This window comes from Neopelma chrysocephalum, unplaced genomic scaffold (assembly GCF_003984885.1).
Source record: "Neopelma chrysocephalum unplaced genomic scaffold, ASM398488v2 Primary Assembly neopelma1_117, whole genome shotgun sequence".
In the NCBI taxonomy this organism is placed as follows: Eukaryota; Metazoa; Chordata; class Aves; order Passeriformes; family Pipridae; genus Neopelma; species Neopelma chrysocephalum.
This window is the reverse complement of record NW_020897779.1, coordinates 676,034-689,916: the sequence shown is the minus strand read 5'-3', so window position 1 is coordinate 689,916 and position 13,883 is coordinate 676,034. Positions and strand designations below refer to the sequence as shown.

At 39.4% G+C, this 13,883-nt stretch overlaps 1 protein-coding gene across 4 annotated transcripts in view; it reads left to right on the top strand.

Moving 5' to 3' along the window:
* The first annotated feature begins 171 nt into the window (after positions 1-171).
* Positions 172-13,883, top strand: part of SOS1 (SOS Ras/Rac guanine nucleotide exchange factor 1) — a 48,145-nt gene continuing 34,433 nt past the window's right edge. Inside the window, exons 1-5 of one of the 4 annotated variants that reach the window (XM_027696979.1) lie at positions 172-1,227; positions 2,677-2,956; positions 8,350-8,475; positions 10,571-10,702; positions 11,242-11,406. In XM_027696979.1, the coding sequence (XP_027552780.1) occupies positions 2,903-2,956; positions 8,350-8,475; positions 10,571-10,702; positions 11,242-11,406 (477 nt within the window). In that variant the 5' untranslated portion in view covers positions 172-1,227; positions 2,677-2,902. Of the gene's footprint in view, positions 1,228-2,676; positions 3,446-3,585; positions 3,762-8,349; positions 8,476-10,570; positions 10,703-11,241; positions 11,407-13,883 lie in introns of those variants that run through there. The other 3 variants (XM_027696981.1, XM_027696980.1, XM_027696982.1) reach the window with 3 other exon arrangements.

The following is a 13,883-nucleotide window of genomic DNA, read 5'->3' as shown; positions in this document are numbered from 1 at the left end:
CCGCCGAGGGGCCCGGCGGCCGCGCTGGGGCGATGCTCTGACAGACGGGGCCGTGTAGATAAAAACTGGCCGAGGGACACCCGAGTCCGGGCCCCCCTGCGCCCAGAGGGAAGCGAGTAGTGCTGCTGCGGGTTTGTGCTGGTCTCCCTTAGTGACACGGCTGGAGTGGGGGGGGTGTTGTTATGAGCTACTCCGGAGAGAATTTTAGTTAATTAGTGTTCGTGTCTAATGGCTTTTAGTTAGGCTTCTCTTAGTTTAAATACCTTTTTGCTGAGAAGGCTTCATTAGGACAAACTAGCAAGTCTTGCTCCCTCAGGATGGTGAAGCTTTTGCCTGTAGTGTGGAAAGAATTTATTGGGAAGAAAGGAAAAAATGGTCAGGGCTCCTCTTCCACTTTTGCAGCCTGAGTCCAGAAAGTAGAAGAGTTAAGAAACAAAAGTTTTCTGACACTGTTGCTTGAACTGGCTTTAGATTGCAGAACCTGACATGGCTCAGTTGTGCACAGCAATGCTTTCTGAGTCTGTCTAGTTACAGTGATTAACTGCAACTTTTGCGTAAAAGATTTGCTCCTTGGGCTGGTTGAGAAGTCTCAAGTGTTGCAGTCATACACATTCAGTATTTCTTCCTAATTTCCTCTTGCAATGTATTGCCTCTCTTTTCTGGGCGTGCTCTTTGAGGTCTCCAGCACTGTGTAGTTTTTGTCCAGTTCTTGGAAGTCCTTTTTACTTGTCTCATCTGTAGCATGTACTATTAATGCCTTATCCCTGATGGATAGTTGCTCCCTTGAAACTTCTGCAGTAACCATGCAGCTCACTACTGCCTGTGGTGCTTGTAAGCACTTGGACAGCCATTCAGCTGAAGGCTACTTGGAAAGTGGAGCTACCCGAGGTCTCAACCAGAGAGAGCTCTTCCTTTTGGAGGATTGTTCATTCCGTGGTGTTGCAGATGTTCGTCAAATTTGGAATGAGGCTCAGTGCTCACTACTGGAGGACACAATGTGAGCATTCGAAGCGAGCAGGCATCAGGGCTTTGGAATTACTTGTGACATCTGAAGAGTGTGGATTTCTTTCTAATGGACAAGTCACTCGTGAAGTCACCCTGCATTAAAGATGCTTCTTTGAAGGAGTTTGATAAATTCTGCATTGGGAAAAGAAATTCTGGAATCTGAGGTCAATGGAGAAGGCCAACGATGACAAGATACCAAGGACGACAGACCTACCCTACAAGGTATAGTTGTCTTAGTTTTGTTGTCCTCTGCTCTGTTTCTTATTGTGGGTAGAGGGGTGGCAGGAATCAGGCAGTCAGTCAAAGATAGTTCTGAAAGCTTCACACTGAAACTTGTAACTGTCTGGCGGGTGTTAGCTCTTTTGGCCTCAGCTCTTCATGAGATCACCACCTGTTTCTTATCTTCTCTTGGGCTGTTGAGCCCCGTGGTCCAAAAACAGTCTTCTGCTGCTTACTACTGCTGTTTCTGTGAAGGTAGAAATAAAGAATCTGTCCACATTATCACCAACCTTATTGAAGAGACAAATACTTGAGTTACAGAAAAACTAAATGGGAAATGAAAAAAGTTAGATTATTATCTTGATGGCTTCTTCATTAATGCAGAAACCAAATTATGTGTTTTCCTAACTTATATAGGTACAAATAGTTTTAGCTAGGGTGTTTTGCACTGATAAAGGCCCCATAAAGTAATGAACCTGTCACAGGTGGCAGGTAAAGCCATGAACATCACAGTGCACTTGCTTTGACAGTTGTCTCTGGTCGTTCATGGGACAGGTGCAGCACTGCAGTGTTGCAGTCACTGACCCCTTGTGTTGTTCACCAAAGACCTGAGCTCTGCCTGCAGGTCAGTGTGTGGGACTAGTAAAGTAGAGAGGGTAGCAGTGTATGCCAGTGAGGTCAAAGGGCACAACTGTCCTGGAGGGAAACTGGTGCCTTGTGACTTTGAGTGCTGAATTGCCAGAGCCTGCTGTCCCAGTAGTAGTCAGGTTATCTGGAGCTCACGTACATCCATTTGTTACCAGAGAAGAACCTTTCTTTTGCTTCTCCCCTTAGCTGACTAGATGCTGACACTCATTCTCAGGGAGTGACAGCAAGCTGCTTTCTGAACTCCAGCTGAAACCAGGTTGATGTACAGGCAGGATTGTGATGATTTCCTGCATAGCTGGAAATTAGACTTGATAGTTTGGGAAGACCTACATTGAATTAATAGCTCCAATGAGGAGAATGGCATTTAAGTTAATGTTGTAAAACTATATATACCAGGATTGAGTGTTTGCAGTTCTTGGGGAAAGCTGCCACACATGGACTGAATCATTAAAATGCCATTGCCCTTTTTGTAACTGTGAGCTGGCTCCTAACGCAGAGCTCAAACTACAGCCTTGGGATCACTTTCTTAAAAAAATAGGTCTTGTTGAATCATTGCAAATAGCTTTCTTTTTCCCAGTTAGTTATTTTGATTCTATTTTTTATCAAGGAACAAACCCAAGAATATGTAGTAAGAATAAATCTTTTCTTACATCAAACAATTCTTAGGAGACCATGCCTTGTGTTTCATTAGACATGAACCTTAACAATAGAGCTGTCTTTGCATTGAGCAGCTGCATTTGCAAAAAGCAGCTCTTGTACCATTGAGATCGTAATGTAATTCCTTTTCTTCTGATTCTTCTTCAGATGCTGTCAAGATAGACTCCAGTTCACTCAATTAGGAAGAAAATGATGTCAACTGAGATGCTTCTCTGCCTGGTCACTGTTATTTTGAAGCTGCAAAGGAGGAGTGTTGTAGAGATCTTTGCTTGCTGGCAAAAGACAGTAAACATGATGATGAGGTACAAGAAAAGGAAGAAAAAATAACAGCAGGTGTCTGAAATTGTAGTTGCAAAGATGGACAGAAGGTCAGATGCTGGGGCTGAAGATGAAGGATTCAAGATATGTGAAACACCGAAGCTCTCAAGTGCCTGGAGATGGAGATACATAGCTTTTAATACGCCTTGGAAAATAGACACCTGCAAAGTGATGCCTCTTCCAGCACTGGTGTTCCTTTGCTAGTGAATTTATACACTTCATTCTGTCATGACCTTTTGGATAGTTTTTCTTAAACACTGTTCCTCATGGCTTCATCTTGTTTGTAGAACTTTACTCAGAATTTCTCTGCACGTGTCTGATGCGCTTCTTCCCTCGTACATTGATTTTTGCAGTAGAAAGTGTGTCATCTTTGCTGATACCATAAACAATGTGATGATGGAGTAAAACAAAAGATCGCTCTCACTGTACGGATGTTCTGCTGTTTACGTACCTCAAGTTGTTTTGAATCAGTTGAGCAATTAACAAGGGGTCCTGTTGGAATTTGTTGTGGTCAAAATGGTTGGACTGATGTGGCTTGACAACTGAAGGGGATGTGCTTCCTCAGTCAAGGGAACTGTTCCAGACAGCGTTCTCCCAGGTACTCCATGTATCATCTAGTCAGTTGTCTGTGCCTTTCATGGAGCAAAAGACATGAGAAAAGCTGCTTCAGTGGCTACAGAGTTCTCAGGAAGCTCTTGCTGACAAAGATATTTCTACCTGACATGTAATTATCTAGCTCTTCAAATTGATGCCAAACCAGTTGTCACTTGCCACTCAGGATGACACTTCTTATTCTAAGCATTGCTTCTTGGAAGATATAGAGCATTCATGATTTCTGATCTCTTTGGGTCCTCTGTTCTTGTGATGGCTACGGAGGATAAAGTTCAGAACTTCCTACAGTTCAAATCTTTACTGTGTGGTTTTTTTTTTTTCACATGTTCAGTGGTGCAGTGTGATACTGCTGCCTTTCTGAGATATCAGCAGAAATGTTAGCAAAAATCTGAGTCTTGCATCCTCAGTGAGTTGTTGCTGAAGTGTGCATCCAAGATGTTTGTATTCGATTTAATTTACTGGATTTTTAGTTGATCAGGATAACAAAACATACTCAGGGTTACCAAATATCAGAAGAGATGTATAAGAATAGAAGAAAAAACCTTTTTAAGGAGTGCTTGTGCTATAAGAACACTCACCCAGTCAAAGGGTACATAAAATACTGCGTCCTGAAGTGTTTTAGTGATAAGCAGTTGCTTGTCAGTAGTATTTTAGTCGTTGAGGGAAAATAAACACAAGATATGTCGAGTAAAAATAAAAGTTGCAGCATTAGTGAAGACTTTTGAAGGTACTGAATTGAAAAAAAATTCTTCCCTCCTCACTAGAATAACTTCCTCTTGCCAAGTCATTTCTACTAATAACCCATTAATTGAACAGTTTAGAAAAATACTTAAAATCAGTAACGTTTTATCCTCTCTGATAATGCTTTGGAAGATGGCTTGGCTTGTCATCTCATTACAGCTTCTTCTATTTTATTGTCAATATGATGTGGTAAATACGATGCTTTTTTCCTTTTAGACACTTTTTCTACAAGCACTTCAGCTGCCACCAGGGCAGACTGGCAGTGTGGCAGTACCTGTGCTCACCAGTGAAACACAGTTGTTCTTTAGCAGGAGTTGTTTCTTGATTCAGTACTGTGATTTCTTGCCAGTAGATGGATAGTCTTGCCCAGTTATGAAAAAATTATCTTTAGCCAACGGTAGATGCTTCATTTTTATTTCAGTTTGTTACACAGCTTTAGAATTATTTTTTTTTGTCATGCCCTTTCCTGAAGGTGCTGGAGCTTCTGCTGCTCCTGATGGGAGTCAGTTCGGTATTGTTCTCTCGGCAGCCTTTCACACATAGGATTTGTCTGGTGTGTTCTGTATTTAGCACAACAGCTGAGAACCCTGAACCTGATTGTGTTGATTGGTAATGATGATTTAGGAGCATTAAGCTGGTGTTTGTATAACATGTGAAGTTGCTTTAAGAAGTCTTTGGAGATTCTTTTTCATCCTGAATTGAAATTTTTCAGTTTACAAGCAACCTAAGTTAGGCTTTTTCTCATGACCACTGAGGAAGAGGTAACTGCAAAGGATGCTAAGGATGTGTGGTTTAGTATCAATTGGATTGTTAAATTCACTGTGTCTACCTTTATCTGTTATCAACCACCTCTTTCTAATGCAGAGTGAGCTGCTGAGTGTCAGTCTAGACTGGGATTTGGGTCATCCCTGCCTTGGAGTTGTGTGGACCTGTGGGAGGCCAAGCCTCTGTGTAACCTGAAGCTGTTTGATCTGCAATACTTTACTTAGAGTTTGGTCTAGGTTCCTACTGCTTCCCATGAGGCTTGTGGAAATGTTTATATTCGAATTTATTGTGTAGAGTTTGTAAGGAATGGTTTGAGAAAGCTTTATATAAAATAAGTTGCTGAGGGTTATAAAGTAAGATCAACTATATTTATCTTTGTATTATTCATTAAGCACACACTTCTTTTTCACTGGTTTCATTGACTCTTTCTGCCAGTTTTGATCTATGGTTGCCTAATGTTTAAGCTGTTACCATTCCTGATAGAAATTCTTTGCTTTCATTGATTTTAGAGGAAGAGGACAAAAAAAGCCAAGTGGTCATATAATAGGATTTTCCTTAAGGATTTTCATTAAACTGTTCTTCTCTGCTTATGTTCTTGAACAGATTCCGAAAAGCTGTTCAAGAAATTCTGGCTCTGCTTAACTTTAAATAAAGAGAATCCTGGTCATCTCTTTTTTGAGAATTAGGAAAGATTGAGAAGGTTAGCATTTAAAAAAGTGAGCACATGAGTTGCGTGAAAACAGCCATGGTGGCAGGGATTTGTACCTGGTGTAGATTGTATTTGCCCATTAAAAGTTGTTAGGGTATTCTGAAGAATTGAAGCTGTTTTTAAGAGTTCCTAAAGTGGGGTTTTTTTTAGTAATTTCCATTATCATAAGATAGACATTTTGGGGTGTGTGTAGGAGGGAAGGGATGGGTTCTGTCATTATTTAAGGGAGAGGTTAAATGTTTAGATAAGAATCTGATCCAAACATCACACTTCAGAAGTTGTTAGTCTGTTTTTATCATGTGTATTCCTAACATAGGACTGAAGGATCTGGTGGGATTCAAGCCATGCTCCCCCTTTTCAAGGGCGATAAGGCAGGGTGGCCCAGGGTTTTTAATTTAAAATCTGAGATGACTTTATGAGAAAGATGGAAAGCCCCTGGTAATTTGATCTTCTTTTTTTTTTTTTGAAACTAGTCACGTGATGGTGTATGCTAACAGATGTTCCCATTTCTTGTCTTCTCTTACTAAATCTTGCATCTTACCCGGTCTTGCATCATGTCTTAGATAATGGACTTCTTGGGGCTTACACTGAGTACCCTCAAATAACATTCTGTTTCATTCTCAGTCTGAGCCTTTGGGTACTACAGTAGTGCAGATACTGAAATTACATGTTTCTGTGATAATTGTGCACCAAACTATCCTGTAATTTTCCTTGTTAGTCTAGTTGATTTCTTTGTGCACTTGTATGACTTTGAACCCTAAGTGATACTAAATGTCACGTAGCAGAGAAGTTTATTTACTATCTACCTACCATAGATAAGCTTTGCTGGCAAGCCAATGGCAACTTGTAATATTTTCTTCTGCTGAGTTGGATGTTTTATTAAAGTAGGGCTTGATAGTGCCAGAAGACAGTGGCCTTTGAGAAGAGTCATGTAACTGCCCCCAAACATAAATGCTTAGGGAAAATATTTGAAATTTTTATTTCCCAAACTAGGAGTAGGTTATGGGTGACTCTGTTTTGGCTGACTGTGCATAACGTTTCAGGTTATGGCCTGATGTGGTATTTTTGTTTGTTTGTTCTTATTCCTATAGACTCTGTGTTACAGACTGAAAGAGTTGTGATGAGGCTATTTAAATGTGTGATCGATTTTCTAAGCAAAGGAGAAAATAGACCTGCTCTTCATCACTCCAGTTTATCATGCTCTGTGTTTTTACTGGTGATTGACTTGGTAATTTAACACTTCTTGAAATCCAAAGTGCTAGAGTATAATGTAGGGAGACTAATACAAATTTGTTCAGTTCTGGTTTAGGAAAAAAAAAACATTAAAGGCAGCATCTTCCAGACGGCTCAGATCAGCTCTGCTTTTTAAGAGATTGCTTTTGCAAGTCTGTAATTTCTGGTGTTAAGATGTTCCAAGCTGGTACAGCATTTCAGATGTCAGTGTTTGAATTGTAAATAATGTTTGGGACTGCTCAGCATGCTGTTATTCATGTACCTCCACAAACACTGCGTAGCTGCACATGGTGAAGTTCTTAGGAAAAGTGAAACTGTTGGCATAATCAAAATAGTTGTGTTAGCTAGTCAAATGGAGAGAAGTTCTTCTGTTCTATTTTTGCCAGAGTGCTTTTAAGTTAAAAAAGCAGTAACTTCTGGAGATGTTTTTTAAGACCTGCTGAATAAGAGTGTGCAATCTGCAAGAAGCCAAACACGTGATCTAGCGTATTTTGAATCTCAACAGCAGTTAAGTGAGCACCAGGACTATGCCCAGACATGAAGTTCTCAGACTAATGAGTGCCTTAGCAGGCAGGTGGATTTCTATTTGAGGCTGTTGTGTGTTTGAACTTCAGAAAATTTAGTTCTTGCTACAACTGCAAACAGGAATTAAAACTCAGGTGTGAAATTAAATCATTATGGCACCATTATTTGAATACAGACATGGGTTTAACATTTGGACGAGACAGATTGTTGGGTTCTGGTTCAGAGTGGTTAGGCTCTTCGGTTAGCGATTGAGAGAACTGGAGGCATTTTGAGTTGTGTGCAGTGGAACAGTAAAATGATGAAATTGGGGTTTGAAAGATGCATTGCGAAAGTTAGCAGTCAGCTTGCTCTGGCATAATATTTGTCATTGGTGTAGGATCGAGATTAAACTGCCTGTCTGTTTGAGCTCTGAAACACTGAGCCTTGTGTACCTGAAATTTAAGCTGGTTAAAACTGTGCTATTTTGTGAACTACAGAAGTGCAAAGGAAAAGTATACTGGAGGCTTGTTTCAGAAGTTAATTTGTGTGATGAACAATGACTTCTAAAGAGAGAAACACCACCTCTAAAATGATTTGTAAAAACAGCTGTTTAAGAGCTAGTGGAGAGAGAAAATATATGGAAGGGCTTTAAAAGTTTTCCTAATTGCATTGGTAAGCACAGTTATTAGTTAGCTGTTTTCTTGACATTAAACATCTCTTACAGTGATTTGAGTACATACAACATTTGAGATTTATATTTCTGTCGGAGGCAGAAGAATGTTTCACTTGTGTTTGTCTGGTGGGTCTTAGTAGAGCTGTGTTTTGGGTTGGATTTTTCTGAGCTGTTTGGCTTGGGTTTTGTCATCTTTTTTTGCAAGTAAAGCATGTGGTTTGGGGAAGAGCAAAACTCAAAGCTTGAATTCTTCTATTTCCTATAGGTTCAGGTGCAAGTCCATCCTAAACTTTCCTCTACTGAAGATGCGTTGCAGTATGTGGAGGAGTTAATTCTTCAGTTGTTAAATATGTTGTGTCAAGCTCAACCAAGAAGTTTTCTGGATGTAGAGGTATAGAGAACACTTATTACAAATCTGTAATAATTTGAACTGTTACGTGAAAGGTACTATATTAATCATTTCACAATGCAAAAAGGAAAGCAGTAATTATGCATCTTTATGTAGCAGAACCTTCTGCATAAAGCCTGCTGAGTTCCCTAATAGCTGATTTTCCTATTAATTGAATTTGTTGTTCAATGCACAGTAAAACTATCTCTGAGCTGTATTACTGTTTAATAGATGATGAGTGTAAATTTTGTATATCAAGCTGATTGATTCCTTTCAAAAGACCTTTTTTCCCCACTGATACTCTATGCAAACTACAACTGCTTAGCGTGAGGCTCTATGCTGCTTTCTCAGCATGGCAATTTGGGCTGATATACCCCCTGCTGCCCCAGAAATTTGAACAAAAATAGTTCAGTTACTTTTTCAGAATGAGTTTAAGAACGCTTCTTTCCTCTTCAAAGGAAACGCTTCTTGCCTTTTCAAAGATCTACAGCCTCTGTTGCTCAGAAGAGCAACTTGATGTTTAAGAGGAGAGCTTGATCTGAGAAGAGTTTTTCTGTCTGAGGAACAAATCACTTAAGCTTCTAAGACCAGGATGTCTTGGTAGCTCTTTGTGCTTAACCATGATTCGAAGACTTTGGTGCCAGGCTACAGCTCTGTGTGCTGTGTGCCTGTTGGTTTCCAGTAATTGCTTCCAGGGCCTGTGCCAAGTGACTTCCTCACATTCTGAAGAAAATGGACTAATGGCAAAAAAACCCTTAAAAGTATAACTGTCTTAGAGCTCAAGAGTCATGAATTTTGTCCTTCCTCTTCTCTTTTGAACACTGACACCTCTAATGGTGTTCCAGTGTCCCCTTTTGTGGCCGACCTGTTTTGCTATATCATTCTGGTCTGGCAGCAAAAGAGACAAGAGGTCTGTGGAAGATTGTTTAATGCTGTTTTAAACAACGCTAACAAAAAACTTGACACAAAGTGTTTTATTATCAGTCTTACTGCTGTAAAGATAGGAGAAATGCAAGAATTAGAGATGATCAAGCAACCACCATTTACCCCATTTGTGTTTATGCACAGTGATGCTGTCTTTAATTATATGGTCAAACATATTCATTTTTTCCCCTGGAACACCTTCATTGTTCAGTCAGCAGACTGGACTACGTTAGGGGCATGAATTGGTATTCACATATGAGACTTTTTTTTTTTTTTTGGTAGGACCTCTGCTTTCCTTTTTCCAAAGTGTTATGAGGGGAGAAAAAGAAAACCCTGCACTTTGGAAAGTTGGGTGTCACCTTTATAGAATTGTATTCTGTCACATTTTTTGTCAGAAAGTTCTTGTTTGTGTACTTTGTCCTGTACCAGCTCTTTGTGAGTGGTCATTAACTTCATCTTCCTCATTTCATGGTTGCTCAAACAGGAGCCATGTTTACGTAAGTGAGCACTTGCAACTGAAACAGTCAGTGGGAACTGTGGTCTGAAAAAATAAAATGTGACGTTATCTGAGAAAATAAATTTCTGGCATCTGAATACCAGGGCTACCAAAAACAGTGAAGCTTTTGAACCTCCAGAGACCTGTGTGTGAGTTCCAGCAGGAGAGTTGTTCAATGCATGGGAGAATGTAGGTGTCCTCAGGCACTGACTGATGGAAGGGGTGAATAAGCTGGGGCATATATGGTCCACCTGTAGACTGAAACTGTTTTAGAATATGTGGGTGATGTTGTATATTTCGTTTTCCTGTTATGCTCATTGTCACCATCAGAGCAGTTTGCATGTATACAGGATGGACCATGTGCTGATCAGTAAAGGCAAAACAGAAATGTGCACAAGGGGAGCAAACTGTGCCTTCAGTGGCAGCTTAATTCTGGCATTTCTTAAATTTTGAGCACTAGATAATCCTCTGATAATGATATTCTGATACAGCCCTACGAATGTAGTGAGAAGCCTCTTCCAAAACGATAAAATTTACGTGCGTTGTGTAAGCTTTTACAGTTGAAATGCAAACATTAGCAACCATTCCTTTAAGTAATGGAAAGTGATTTGATAATGTAGTAATACTGCTGAGCTCACTCAGTGCATTTACCTTTTAGTCATGTTGGTTTTTTTTAAGGATCGTGTTCAAAAAAGTTTTCCCCATCCTATTGATAAGTGGGCAATAGCTGATGCCCAGTCTGCTATTGAGAAGAGGAAACGAAGAAATCCGTTATCTCTTCCAGTAGAAAAAATCCATCCCTTGTTAAAGGTAAGCAGTGATGTAATCTTGCTTTTAGGATGCAATTAGAAGTTGACACCTTTGTTTCGTGTAATGTCTGTATGCTGCCTGAAATGTAGACAAAAAGGATTAAGAATATCTGTGTTTGTAACGTAGTTTTAAGTGATGTTAATGGAAAATATTTATTTTTCAGTTAAAAATCAGTTAATTCTCTTTCGGACAAAGCCAAGAACTTGTTTGCTATAAGTTTGATTGTTCGTGTTTCATTTCACGTGACTAAGAAAACACTCAAGAAACTTGTAGAAATAGCCCTAAATGTTTAAATGAAGTTTTTGGGACAGTTAGTTGGCTGTTGACACTTCCACAATTAATAGAGCAGCATCTGCAATGGCACTGTTTCTTCTCTAGACCTACAGACTACTGTGTTTCTATTCTTAAAATAGGCTGTGGATGTGTGGTGTATCTTTAATGAGTAGGGTGTTAAACTAACTGGTTTTAATTGTAACCTATGGTGTCTGTTTCATCAAATGAGTAACAGTGGAATGCTTTTTTTTTTCCCCCCCTTTCAGGAAGTTCTAGGCTACAAAATTGACCATCAAGTGTCTGTTTACATAGTAGCAGTATTAGAATACATTTCTGCAGACATCTTAAAATTGGTTGGGAATTACGTGCGGAATATAAGACATTATGAAATTACAAAACAAGATATTAAAGTAGCAATGTGTGCTGATAAGGTAAGCCTAACCCTCATTTGTCATGTTAACAGAAAGTTGTAGTTGAATTTTGACAGGACGATGTCTATTCCTTAGTACGTATGTGGAATGTTGTATGTTTGAAAGAAGAAATTAGTGCAATGAAGTATGGTTCTTGCTGAAGTCTGGGGGTTTTCAAATTTATCACCTCTTTTCAGTGGTTTTGTCTTGCTCTGTGTTAATATCTTCAGTTGAGATTATCTCTGCTTCAGTGAATGCCTTTTTTTTCTTTTTTTTCTTTCTACTTCACCTTTCTTTACTTTCTCTTAAGATACCTGGTGAGGTCTTCAGGAGTTAAATGCTTCTCAGTCAGTAGTCTTGGTCACTCTTGCTCTTGGCATGTCTGCCGGGGTCATTAAGGCAGTGTTTGAAGGTATATGTTTGAATATTGGTTATAGAATGCTAACAGGAACAAGTGGTGTCGCTGCGTGTTTCTTTGTATCATAGGAAAGGTGGCGAGCAGAGGAGCTGTAATAAATATGATTTAGGAATTTCAATTATATTACACTGTAGGAACTCTAAAATGTGCTCAGAATAAACTTTTGAAAGGCTCCAAAGCAGGCCTGTTGGTTTACTGCCTGAGCAGAATAAGCCAGTGAAAGGTACTGTTAAGGTGTTTTCCTTGAGTTGCATTGAGAAACCTCATAGTATATTATGGTCATACCCATGATGTCTTCTGCTTGATTTTATTTTTTGAAAGAAAACAACCGGAACAGTTTCTTGGCCCTGTTTGCCATCTTTTTCCTCAAGCACTTTTACACTTGCTTTTTTGCCATCCATCCATCTGGAAAATTTTGTCTTGTCTGCAAAAAAAGCCAAACTCTGTTAAAATGCAAGACCATTTTCTTCTACTGTGTGCTTGGGCTTCTGATTGCTCTGAATTTAATATCTGAGGTATAGTTACTTTAAATTGTTTCTGTGGATTTCATAGTAGTGAGACATGCATCTCGTGAATACAGCTTGGAATCTCCCAGCTGTGTGCTGGAACTGCATCCATGAAATAAGTCTGGAAATGTTGGGGTCTCCTTGAATACCTGCAATATTCCCTGTAATTTCCTACAGTAGTAATGCTGTAATGTCCCATTCTCCAGAATTACTTAGGAGACTCCTTTTAACCTGAGTTCCATGTACATTCACTGACTTTGAAATACGAACCACCCTCTGTTCTTAGAGCTTCAGAAGTCAGTCTTAATGCAAAATGTCCATTGTTCTGCTTTCAGAGAAGCTTAAGACCAGGGTGTGTGTCAGGGACTTTGACTCACTAGGAGAAAGAACCTGCTGTGTGTCCATTTCCCTCCTCACTAGACCTGTATATTTTTGAGGAGTGTTAGTACAAGACATGGGTGAAGAATGACTTCTCTAGGTAGATGTTTCTTCCAGTATTCAAGTTTGATGAACCTACCAGACCATCTCTTGAATTTATAGATCCCCAGGTATTCTCTTGTGTAATAGTTCATTGGCCTAAGACTGGTAATCAACAGCTTGGTTAACTGACGTCCTCTGGAGAAGTGCCTGTAACATACCTGATGTTAAATAAATTGTTAATAGTACTAATTAATTAAATAACATTTCTTAAGAAAGATGACTTTTACTGTAAATACCAGGCTAAATGTTATGGTTATTGTGGCTCATTCAGAACTTTAATTCTTGATCTCCAGTTTTACAATTATTTTGAAAAAACACCTTTCTATTCTGTTTTCTTCCACTTTAAAAACTCTAGTTCATGTCTAACGTGTTAGCATCCCCTCCTGTGGCTCTCTGAGGAGTATTTACAACTTTGATCCTTCACTCTTTTCCCCAGTCTTTTCAGTGATTGACAGCAGTCATGTCAGTCTCTGTAGTAACAGGCACAGGTTGCCATGGCTTCACCTCTGTCTGTTTGGAATGGAGACTGGCAAGCAGTAAATAAGTTCTCATTTATTTTAAAGTTCACATACATTGTTTGATAAATTTCATGACTTCTTGGAAAGAGTGTAGCTCTGGGCAGCAGATTTGTTCATAAATACTGTCCCATCTGTCTATCCCAGGATAAAGTCATCTTTTATGTTGAACTGTGTCTTAGGCTGGCTTCTTGTTATTTGCTACATCATTGTAGATTGCTTGTGGACCCTCTTTAGGTTTTCTGTCTGCTAAAGATACTTCAAATAAGGATGCCTTTAACTAATTTGCAGTCAACTTACTTATTTTATCTTTAAGATATTCTAAGATTAAGATGAGTATGATGAAAACAACCCAGAGTGTGATATCTGCTTGCCACTTGCTAAGTCATTGTGATGACTCCTGGCTCAGACACCACATTTGGAAGAAGTGTTCAGTGATCCACTTCTGTTGAGAACTTTAGATTATTAATTGCTTGTGTTTGGTAAGCCTTACTTGGTTATGAATTTGGACCTCCGGTAGTCAGAGTTTTTAGAGGTCCTTTTGTCTATGTAGTTCTGCAATGTGACTGCTTTGTGGCG